The 12202-nt window shown below is 37.3% G+C and overlaps 1 protein-coding gene across 4 annotated transcripts in view; it reads right to left on the reverse strand.

The window, feature by feature from the left end:
• Nucleotides 1-2299: 2299 nt before the first annotated feature.
• Nucleotides 2300-12202, reverse strand: part of TFAP2B (transcription factor AP-2 beta) — a 28840-nt gene continuing 18937 nt past the window's right edge. For all 4 annotated transcript variants that reach the window (XM_075201231.1, XM_075201229.1, XM_075201232.1 and 1 more), the window contains exon 7: nucleotides 2300-2631. In XM_075201231.1, coding sequence (XP_075057332.1) covers nucleotides 2331-2631 — 301 coding nt within the window. In that variant the 3' untranslated portion in view covers nucleotides 2300-2330. The remainder of the gene's footprint in view (nucleotides 2632-12202) is intronic.

Raw genomic sequence — 12202 nt, forward strand, 5'->3', positions numbered from 1 at the left:
AGGTACAGACTCACATATAAATAAGTACTTACTCGCCATATATACAAATTCCTGTTAAATTAAGCATAAATAATTATATACAAACTTAACATCATCTTCCCCTCCTCCTGCTTAAGATTTTTAAACTTTTTTTTTAAAACAATTCAGACCCTTTTTTTTTTTGTCTGAAATGAACTTGACAAAAGACTGGTGAAATAGAGGTTGGTGATAATACAAAAAAAAATGTCATTATTCCCAAGGACAGAATATCTGCGTTTGTATTTGATACATTGAGGTGCAACATTGTTTACAATTTTTCCAGCATTCCTCAGTATTCAGCATTGTAAACTGAACGAATTTCTCACTTCTACAGTCTAAAAAATTAATTGTTTGGAATGGATTAAAAGTTCAATTAAAATGAAGAGCAGGTCATATCGATATTATCGTTTTATGATGTTGACATGAAGCACACGGCACAGCCTTCTGAATAAAAACCATCAAGTCACAATGATACAAATGAGAAGTCCTTTACAACGTCACAGAATATAAAATCAAATAAAAAATATATTGTACATGGAAATATTATAACTCGGACAGTAATAAAGTGGAGTAATGGAACCTCATCATTAAAATGATCTTCAGTGCTTTATGTTGTAAAATACATGTAGAATGTTTTCTGAGTGTTTGGTTGTGTGTTCGAATTCTGTTACTATTTTGTTACTTTGTTTCTATTTGAAATTATATTTGTTTCTGGTTATGTTTTATCATATCCATTCACATCTGTAGATTACACCACCTCCCCCAAATAAAGGTAAAAAAAAAAATAAACGCTTGAACTTAACACTTAAGGGACAAACTTTCAGTGTATATTTTTATAACAAATCGATTTCAATCGCTATGAAAAGGTAAAAGGACTGGGTGAAATAATTACTTCTGTTCCTTTATAAGAACACTTTATAAAAGTGTTTATAAACACTTCGTATGTCTCACTGCAGGAGACGCGCTGTCACCCTCAGGCTGTTCTGGGACTAGTTGGGCATGCTGGTACTTGTAGTCCAGCAGCTGGCTGACCACAGAGGTATAGTGAGGTCATGTCATCATAAATGAAATGAATTGCGATTTGTTGACGCCTTATATTGTCAAGTGAATTGCTTAAAAATGTAAGGTTTGGGAACATCTGTATAACCCATGTAAAGTATTGACAGATACATTGTATTTTCTTCATACTACTCAAGAATGTTTCTGAATTTGCACATCCCATTGGGTAGTGATTAGATTGCATTACATCGACCCTGGTTGAGTATGTCTACAAAAAATATGGCATATATATATATATATATATATATATATATATATATATATACATATATATCTATATATACATATATATGTATATATATATAATATATATCTAAATATACATATATATATATATATATATATATATATATATATATATATATATATATGTACCATTTATATGAATCATGTACATTTTTTAAACTCGTATCTCTTGCTATCGTGGTGTGATTCCTGAATGGAAGAAATGAGGCTTTGACATTTATGGTGTCCCAAAAACGTGACAGAACAACAATATATCCCGTTGCAAAATGACACTAGATAGTTTAAACGCCTCCGCCATAATCCACACTGACAGTGAAAAACATTAATTATATGGGGGTCAAATATAGGAATTAAACTGGTACAGGGAAGAGGGCTAAGAATTGGCAATATAATTGACTTTGAATTGTAAAAACCACATATATTACAACAAATAAAAGTCCCGCAGTGAAGACTGAAGAAAGAAGAGGAGATACAGGCAACTCCCAGGTAACTGATTGGTGAATGGGTGACCGCTCAGGACTGTATGTCAATTCGTTGCCACCATCCTATTGCGCCCGGGGCCAGCTTTCCCACACACAAAAAAAAATCGGGACTCTCCACTTGCGCACACACAAGGTTTCTGTAGGTGCCCAAATTCCCAAAAATCTGTTTTCTCTTATGGACTGTGAAGGCGAGCAGTTCCCAGTGAACGTGCACATTAGATACCAAGGAAATAATCATAATAAAAATGGGTTCCTTCCATAAAATCCCAGTAAATTGCTGCTGTCACTATTTTTGGGTACTCTTAAAAACCAAGAGGGTACAAAGTAAGTTGTTGGCAGACTCTGAGCCTGTGTTCTCTGTTTGTGCGCTGGATATTCATCTGTAGGGCTCAGTCTGATATATATCTATATATATTTGTAATTTCCCAAAAGCCAGTCCAATATTTTTTTTTTCTTTTTAAAGCTAAAATGAAAGATGTTAAAGCATGTCCCGATTTTTTTATTATTTTTTTTATTATTTTATTTTCATTTTCGGTGTTTTTCTTCCTTGTCGCCGTTTTTACTGCCGGGTCCTTCCCCAGAAGTGTGTCTATTACTGCTGTTATTGTTTAAAAACATCTTGTCCATTCCTTTCAGGGCTTCGGTAAGGTAATTTTGGAGAGCTGTTAGCGCCGCACAGATAGCCGGGGAGCCAAAGCCGTGGGTGATGAGGCTAAAGTGAGTCAAGCAACTCTGGATCCCAGGTTCCAAAATCGGGCTGGGTCGGCTGTTGCCTATGGGCGTCCTGTCTTGGGCCAGGAGATCTGTAAACTCTTTGCAAAGTTGCCTGGAGGAGATAAACAGACCAAACAGGAGAGTTACTAGCAGAACAGATTATATTTATTATTAATAAGCCAAACACTATACAAAACATAACCTTATAAATTATAATGAATAAGAATACTAGTCAAACTTAAGCACCAACATATTCCATTGCAAATATATAAGAGACATTGGTTTAATCAATAGCCTTGAGCAAAGGGAGGGCCCTAGTCACAAGAGCTTACAGTCTAGGAGAGGAGTGCAGGGCACTCTGGAGAAAATAAAAGGGAGAGGGGTGGATTCAACTCACACAGAAGCAATAACAAGCTATTTGTTTCTATAGAACCCCGGGCGTTGTACTTTGTGTTTGTGAAAATAGCACTAGCAAATACAATTAATCTTGTCTGTCCTTAGCTCCGAGTATCTAAATGATACCAATTTCACTAATGTGTTTACGTTTGTATTGTGGGGGCACTTCGAGTATTAGACATGTGTAATAATGTAGATGAGATGCATCTTTGTATCACTCGCGAATTCTGTTATTTGTAAATAAATATCGATGTTTTCACAAGACAATCGCTATTTATCAAACAGCCGACGACAAGGGAGCTACGTATTTTCTCTATACGGTATATTAGTGGAAAAAAAATAGATACATAGATAAATATATTGAATGCAGATTTAAAAATCTGATTTAAACTATAGGGTTTCAATGCCATGCTGAATGATGCTCTTTAATTGATATCTAATTATCCCACAGGGTTAAAGGTATTATAGGATAATTGTTGCTTTTCCTGACCTGTCAATCAAGTTTAAAAAAAAAACGTGAAAGGAAACATTGAATTTGAAAAGTAAATGGTAAGTAGTCAGTGATTATTCATCTTCAAAGTCAAAATGAAGGGATCTGTAACTAATTAAAGGTCTGAGCATAAGATATCTCTTGACCTTAGAGAAGGAGGCAATGGAACTCAAATTACATTAAGCAAAACCTGTGTGAGCAATGGAGTAAATGTTTTGACTTCTGCTTTCTGTGCCTCAAGATTGGTTCAGCAGATGCCCAAATGCCTAAATGGCTTGTAGAAGCCTGGCACACCCAAGTTTGCCTGGCATTTCAGCATACAACCAAAATGTGTTGGCAGCAGCCAGGCATATAACTTCGGCCATGCAGCCCCTATGTGTGGTTATAATATTAAGCCACAACCAGAGCTACACTTTGATCTGCCATATTATATGACCATCCAGTTTGCCAATATCATAAGATGATCAGTAGATAGCACAGTGGCTAAGTGGTTAGCACTTCTTCCTTACAGCAGTGGGGTCATGAGTTCAATTCCCCACCATGGCCTTATCTGTGTGGAGTTTGCATGTTCTCCCCGTGTTTGCGTGGGTTTCCTCCGGGTGCTCCGGTTTCCTCCCACATTCCAAAAACATACTAGTAGGTTAATTGGCTGCTAACAAAATTGACCCAAGTCTCTGTCTGTCTGTCTGTGTGTGAGTGTCTGTGTGTGTGTGTGTGTATTAGGGAATTTAGACTGTAAGCCCCAATGGGGCAGGGACTGATGTGAGTGAGTTCTCTGTACAGCGCTGCAGAATTAGTGGCGCTATATAAATAAATGGTGATGATGATGATGATGTCACCATAACTGCAGTATTGAAATAAAATACACAAGCGACACCAATATACAATCATGTACATAATTTCTGTGTAAACAGTGAGTTCTGATGACATTGCTTATAATTAATGTGTTCTTCAGTGTTAATTAGGAAAAATGTGTGTTTTATTAAGGAGTAACCCACTGTGGGTTGTCAACTACCTAAAATTTCCATGACCTGTATAAAATCATTCAACCTGCAGTCTTCTGCCTTGATAGGTCATGTTGACTTGTAATATAAATTATAGCAATAGGTTATTTCATGTACATTGCAAAAGAGGCACCAGTCAAAGTTGCAGCTGAACAGTAAGGCTAGAGGAAAACACCAACAATCTATATAGCGCCAGCAATTCCACAGCGCTGTACAGATGTCATTCTCATCAGTCCCTGCCCTATTGGAGCTTACAGTCTAACTTCTCTCATATACAAACCAGGGGCGGATCTAGACAACGGGCGGTTTTAGGGGGGGGGGGCGATTTAGGCCCCACCCCCTTTCTGATTTCTAAGGCTGCCGGAGGCTGCACACTATGTGCAGGTCCGCTCGGCAGTGACAGTGTGCTGCCCCGCTGCTCTGATTGTGTTTAAAACACAATCAGAGCAGCTGTCGGCAGCAAGCCCCTGCTAGGGGGGCGATCACCCCGATCGCCCCCCCCCCCCCACCCTGGATCTGCCACTGATACAAACTAGGGTTAATTTTGTCTACAGCCAATTAACCTACCGATATGTTTATGGAGGGGGAGAGGAAACCCATTCAAACATGAGGAGAACTTACAAATAAGGCCCTGGGGCCTGATTTATTAAGAATCTTAAATGAAGAGGTATCTAATTCCAGTCTCCTGGACAAAACCATGTTACAATGCAAGGGGTGCAAACTAGTTTTCTGTTTTGCACATAAGTTAAATACTGACTGTTTTTTCATGTAGCACACAAATATCAACTTTAAATTTCAGTGTACAAATAAGCTATCAATTATTTGTGTGCTACATGAAAACACAGTCAGTATTTAACTTATGTGCAAAACAGAAAACTAGTTTGCACCCCTTGCATTGTAACATGCTTTTGTCCAGGAGACTGAAATAAGATACCTCTTCATTTAAGAACCCTAATGAATCAGGCCGCTGGTCAGGAATCAAGCTCATGATCCCAGTGAGGCAGCAATGCTAACCACTGAGCCGCGGTGCTGCCCAATTAATCAAAGTTCATAAAATATTGCAGGGACACCAACCTGACATTACACTCTGAATGATGGTTGTATGAAGCCACACAAAGTCAGTTACAAGCGAATGGTGGGTCAAATACAGCAAACTGTGCCAAATTTCACTCAGAACTTGCCCCCTCCCCCAACCACAACGCTAGTCCTGATTTTAAGATAAATAAATTGAAGGCCTTAGCTGTTAATGACATACGGTTAGTGGATAAGACTATATCCAGGCATGCTTGATGTCTGTAATAATACTCTGCCTATACAGAGTGCACTGTGTCATCAGAAATTTTTAAGGACACTGCTCACCCCCTAAATCCTTAACAAACCACCGCACTGCACAGCCTGGTGCCTCTATGAGGGGCAGCTGGGCGCACAATATAACATACATTTCATTTGCAAATTGATCTCCATTTTCCCAAAATTCAGCAAATTATCATCTGATATACTTTACTTCCTATGGGGACTGGTCCAGCAGAGACCAGCCCCAACACCCAACAGATCTCAATGCCAATCCGCACTGACTGAAGTATGGTAAATTAATAATTGTAAAAGCTATTTACCATACACGGTGCACAGTGTAAAATAAATAACAACTCAATGACCCAATTTAAGGGACAGGTACCCTAAGACTATTATATCCAAAGAGTAAAAAAAAAAATTCAAAATACTGACTTATCACACCAGCCTGATATTACATAATGACTTTCAATTACAAGAGAAACACCATCCTGGTATAGAAATCATGATCACACCAGCCTTATATCTCACCCATTAATGTATGACCACACAGACTAATATTCCATTCTCTATATACTATATGATCACACCAGCCTTATATCACACTCATTAATGTATGACCACACCAGACTGATATTCCATTCTCTAAATACTATATGATTACACCAGTCTTATATCACACTCATTAATGTATGACCATACCAGACTGATATTCCATTCTCTAAATACTATATGATTACACCAGCCTTATATATCACTCATTAATGTATGACCACACGAGACTGATATTCCATTCTCTATATACTATATGATCACATCAGCCTTATATCACACTCATTAATGTATGACCACACCAGACTGATATTCCATTCTCTATATACTCACATATATGATCATACATTTCAATTCATGTTGATGATCGCAACCTGAGATTCCTTTCTCTATATATTACATGATGATTCCTGCCTGATATTTATTACTGCATATAGTATACAATAACACCAACCTGAGATTCCTCTCTCTATATATTACATGATTCCTGCCTGATATTTATTACTGCATATAGTATACAACAACACCAACCTGAGATTCCTCTCTCTATATATTACATGATTTCTGCTTGATATTTATTACTGCATATAGTATATAATAACACCAACCTGAGATTCCTTTCTGTATATAGTATATGAAGACACCAGACTGATCATTATTATTGTATATATCAAAATAAATACAACAGTCTGATATGTATTACTGTACACAGTATATTATGACACCAGCCTGATATTTATTACTGTATGTATTATATAAAGACACCAGCCCGATATTTATTACTGTATGTATTATATAAAGACATTAGCCTGATATTTATTACTATATGTATTAAATGAAGACACCAGCCTGATATTAATTACTGTATATAGTATATAATAACACCAGCCTGATATTTATTATCATCATCATCATCATCATTTATTTATATAGCGCCAACATATTCCGTAGTGCTTTACAATTGGGGACAAACATAATAAACTAATAAACAAACTGGGTAAAAAGACAAAGAGGTGAGAAGGCCCTGCTCGCAAGCTTACAATCTATGGGACAATGAGAGTTTGACACATGAGGTTAAGTCTACATTTTGCATTTCGGCCCAGCCAGGCTGTAAAGGTAAACGTGACTCATAAGCTAAATGATCCTGTCACACAACAATGTTGGTCATGGGGTAGTTGTCTTGTGTGAAATTGTGTAACGGGTGGTAATAGGGTAAGGTAGTGAGGTTAAGAGGGTGGTTGAGGAATATTATAAGCTTGTCTGAAGAGGAAGGTTTTCAGAGAACACTTGAAAGTTTGTAGACCAGAAGAGAGTCTAATTGTGCGAGGGAGATAATTCCATAAAGTGGGTGCAGCCCGAAAAAGTCCTGTAACCAGGAATGGGAGGATGTAATGAGGGTAGATGAGAGACGCAAGTCTTGTGCAGAACAGAGTTGGCGAGTTGGGAGATATTTTGAGACATACAAATAATATATGTATTATATAAAGACACCAGCCTGATATTTATTACTATATATAGCAGGGGTCGTGGCACGTTGTCCACTTCTGTCTGGCACGCCGGCGCTGAAGCTGCTTCAGTAAAGCAGCCAATGACGGACGAAACGGCTGCTTTACTGAAGCAACTCCCGAGTTTCTGGAGGAAGACGAGTCTCCAAAGGTAAGAGCAGCAAATTAAGGGGTACATTTAATTGATATATTATGAATAGGGGGGATAACTATATGACATACTATGAAATGGGGAGACAACACTGGCAAACTATGAATTGGGGTGGGCAACAGTGGCATAATATGAATAGGGGGCAGTGGCGCACGCAAGGGGGGCCTCCAGAAGAAACCCCCCCCCTCCACTAACAAAGTGCCCCACATAGCGGAACTGTACTATACAGCAGCCGCGGCGCTGTCAAAGAAGCATCCGCAGCGGTGCTGTATTGTATACAGCAACGCCGCGGGCGCTTCCTTGACAGCGCCGCGGCTGCAGTATAGTATAGTGCGGCCAAAACGGAGCTGCTGCTTATGCGCGGGCACATGCGCAGCAGTACTCTCGCTTTTATTTATTTTTTCCGGTGGGGGGGGGTTCCCCCCCTAACAATCCTGCGTGCGCCCCTGGGGGGGCAACAATGTGGCATAGTATGAATAGGGGGGACAACGATGTGGCATACTATGAATAGGGGGACAACAGTAGCATACTTTGACTAGGGGGGACAACTGTGGCATACTATGACTAGGGGGGACAACTGTGGCATACTATGACTAGGGGGGAAAACTGTGGTATACTATGACTAGGGGGGACAACTGTGGTATACTATGACTAGGGGGGAAAACTGTGGTATACTATGACTAGGGGGGAAAACTGTGGTATACTATGACTAGGGGGGACAACTGTGGTATACTATGACTAGGGGGGAAAACTGTGGTATACTATGACTAGGGGGGACAACTGTGGTATACTATGACTAGGGGGGACAACTGTGGTATACTATGAATTTGGGGGGACAACTGTGGCATACTATGACTAGGGGGGAAAACTGTGGTATACTATGAATTGGGGGGGGACAACTGTGGTATACTATGAATTGGGGGGGACAACTGTGGTATACTATGAATTGGGGGGGACAACTGTGGTATACTATGAATTGGGGGGACAACTATATTGCACACTATGAATAGGGGGGTACAACTCTGTGGCATACTATGAAAAGGAAAACAACTGTGGCATACCATGAATTGGGGGGATAGCTATGTGTCATGTTATGATTTGGGGGAATATCTATGTGAGGGCACTACTGTGTGGTAGAACATGAACGTTTCTATATATATATATATATATATATATATATATATACATATATATATATATATATATATATATATATATATATATATGAATATATAGGTAAATACACACACATATATATATATATATATACATATATATATACACACACACACGCGACCAACTGGCACACCTGGGCTTGACTAGATTGTAGCTGACACACTGATAGAAATAGGCTGCCAACCCCCCTGGTATATAGTATACAATAACTAACACCAGCCTGATAATTATTACTATATGTATTATATAAGGACATTGGCCTGGTATCAATTACTGTATAAAGTATATAATAACACCAGCTTTATATTTATTACTGTATATATTATATATAGACAACAGTTTGCTATGTACTACTGTCTGTAGTATATTATTACACCAGCCTGATATTTATTGCTGTATATATTATCTAAAGACACCAGCCTGGTATTAATTACTGTATATAGTATATGAAGATATCAGCTTTATATTTATTACTGTATATGCTAAATATAAAGATACCAGCCTGACATTTATTACTGTATAAACTATTGTGATTACAGCAGCCTTATATTTACTATTGTATATATTATATGATGACACCAGCCTGATATTAACAACTGGATATATTATATAATGATACTGGCCTGATATATATTATTGTATATACTATATGACACCAGCATGATAATTATTATTGTATAAACTATTGTGATTACAGCAGCCTTATATTTACTATTGTATATATTATATGATGACACCAGCCTGATATTAACAACTGGATATATTATAAAATGATACTGGCCTGATATATATTATTGTATATACTATATGATGACACCAGCCTGATATTATACTATTATATATACTTTACTATATCACACAGTCTATTTCTTTCTGTATATAGTATATGATAAAACCATCCTGATATTATAGTATACTATATACCATACCATACTATATACTATATTCTATCACACAGCCTGATATTTATTTATGTATATATATATGACCACACAAGTCTAATACTCCTTTCAATATATATGATACCATCAGTCTGATGCTGTTTTCTGTGTATATTATATGATCACAACAACCTGAAAATCCTTCTGTATGTACCACACAATGACAACAGCCTAATATGACTTTATGTGAATGCCACAGTATAACACCAGCCTGATATTATATACTATACTATATCACACAGCCTGATATGACTTTCTGTGTATGCCACAGTATAACACCAGCCTGATATTATAGAATATTATATACTATACTGTATCACACAGCCTGATATGACTTTCTGTGTATACCACAGCATAACACCAGCCTGATATTATAGTATATTATATACTATACTATATCACACAGCCTGATATGACTCTCTGTGTATACCACAGTATAACACCAGCCTGATATTATAGTATATTATATACTATACTATATCACACAGACTGATGTGTCTTTCTGTGTATACCACAGTATAACACCAGCCTGATATTATAGTATATTATATACAATACTATATCACACAGCCTGATATGACTCTCTATGTATACCACAGTATAACACCATCCTGATATTATAGTATTATTACATACTGTACTATATCACACAGCCTGATATGACTCTCTGTGTATACCACAGTATAACACCAGCCTGATATTATAGTATATTATATACTATACTATATCACACAGACTGATGTGTCTTTCTGTGTATACCACAGTATAACACCAGCCTGATATTATAGTATATTATATACAATACTATATCACACAGCCTGATATGACTCTCTGTGTATACCACAGTATAACACCATCCTGATATTATAGTATTATTACATACTATACTATATCACACAACTTGATATGACTCTCTGTGTATACCACAGTATAACTCCAGCCTGATATTATAGTATATTATGTACTGTACTATATCACACAGCCTGATATGACTCTCTGTGTATACCACAGTATAACACCAGCCTGATATTATAGTATATTATATACAATACTATATCACACAGCCTGATGTGACTTTCTGTGTATACCACAGTATAACACCAGCCTGATATTATAGTATATTATATACTATACTATATCACACAGCCTGATATGACTCTCTGTGTATACCACAGTATAACACCAGCCTGATATTATAGTATTATTACATACTGTACTATATCATACAGCTTCATATGACTCTCTGTGTATACCACAGTATAACACCAGACTGATATTATAGTATATTATATACTATACTATACTATATCACACAGACTGATGTGTCTTTCTGTGTATACCACAGTATAACACCAGCCTGATATTATAGTATTATTACATACTGTACTATATCACACAGCCTGATGTGACTTTCTGTGTATACCACAGTATAACACCAGCCTGATATTATAGTATATTATATTATATACTATACTATATCACACAGCCTGATGTGACTTTCTGTGTATACCACAGTATAACACCAGCCTGATATTATAGTATTATTACATACTGTACTATATCATACAGCCTGATATGACTCTCTGTGTATACCACAGTATAACACTAGCCTGATATTATAGTATTATTACATACTGTACTATAACACACAGCCTGATGTGACTTTCTGTGTATACCACAGTATATCACATAGCCTGATATTATAGTATTATTACAAACTGTACTATATCACACAGCCTGATATGACTCTCTGTGTATACCACAGTATAACACCTGCCTGAAATTATAGTATTATTACATACTATACTATACCACACAGCCTGATATTTCCTTGCACTATACACAAGTCACTGCATAAGGTGGGTACAATGAAACGTCTCAGTGTGATCTAAGCTGACCATATAAGCCCCATACACGCAGCCATCAGATGACATTGTGATCACACAATACAATCAGTTCCATCCAATGCGGCCAGATTAGAAACAGGTTCAATGATTTGGCATCAACAGGGTCACAACATGTGTGGGGAGCCTAAGGACCAACCCCAAGAGCCATAACCGCTGCAGCTCCAACAAGAAAACAGATTCTCTGCCAAGTTGTATCCACACAAAATAACTCCCCCTCAATAAAGCTGCATTTTACACATATACACCAGCTGACGGTCGGATTACATGAAAA

This window comes from Mixophyes fleayi, chromosome 3 (assembly GCF_038048845.1).
Source record: "Mixophyes fleayi isolate aMixFle1 chromosome 3, aMixFle1.hap1, whole genome shotgun sequence".
NCBI lineage: Eukaryota > Metazoa > Chordata > Amphibia > Anura > Limnodynastidae > Mixophyes > Mixophyes fleayi.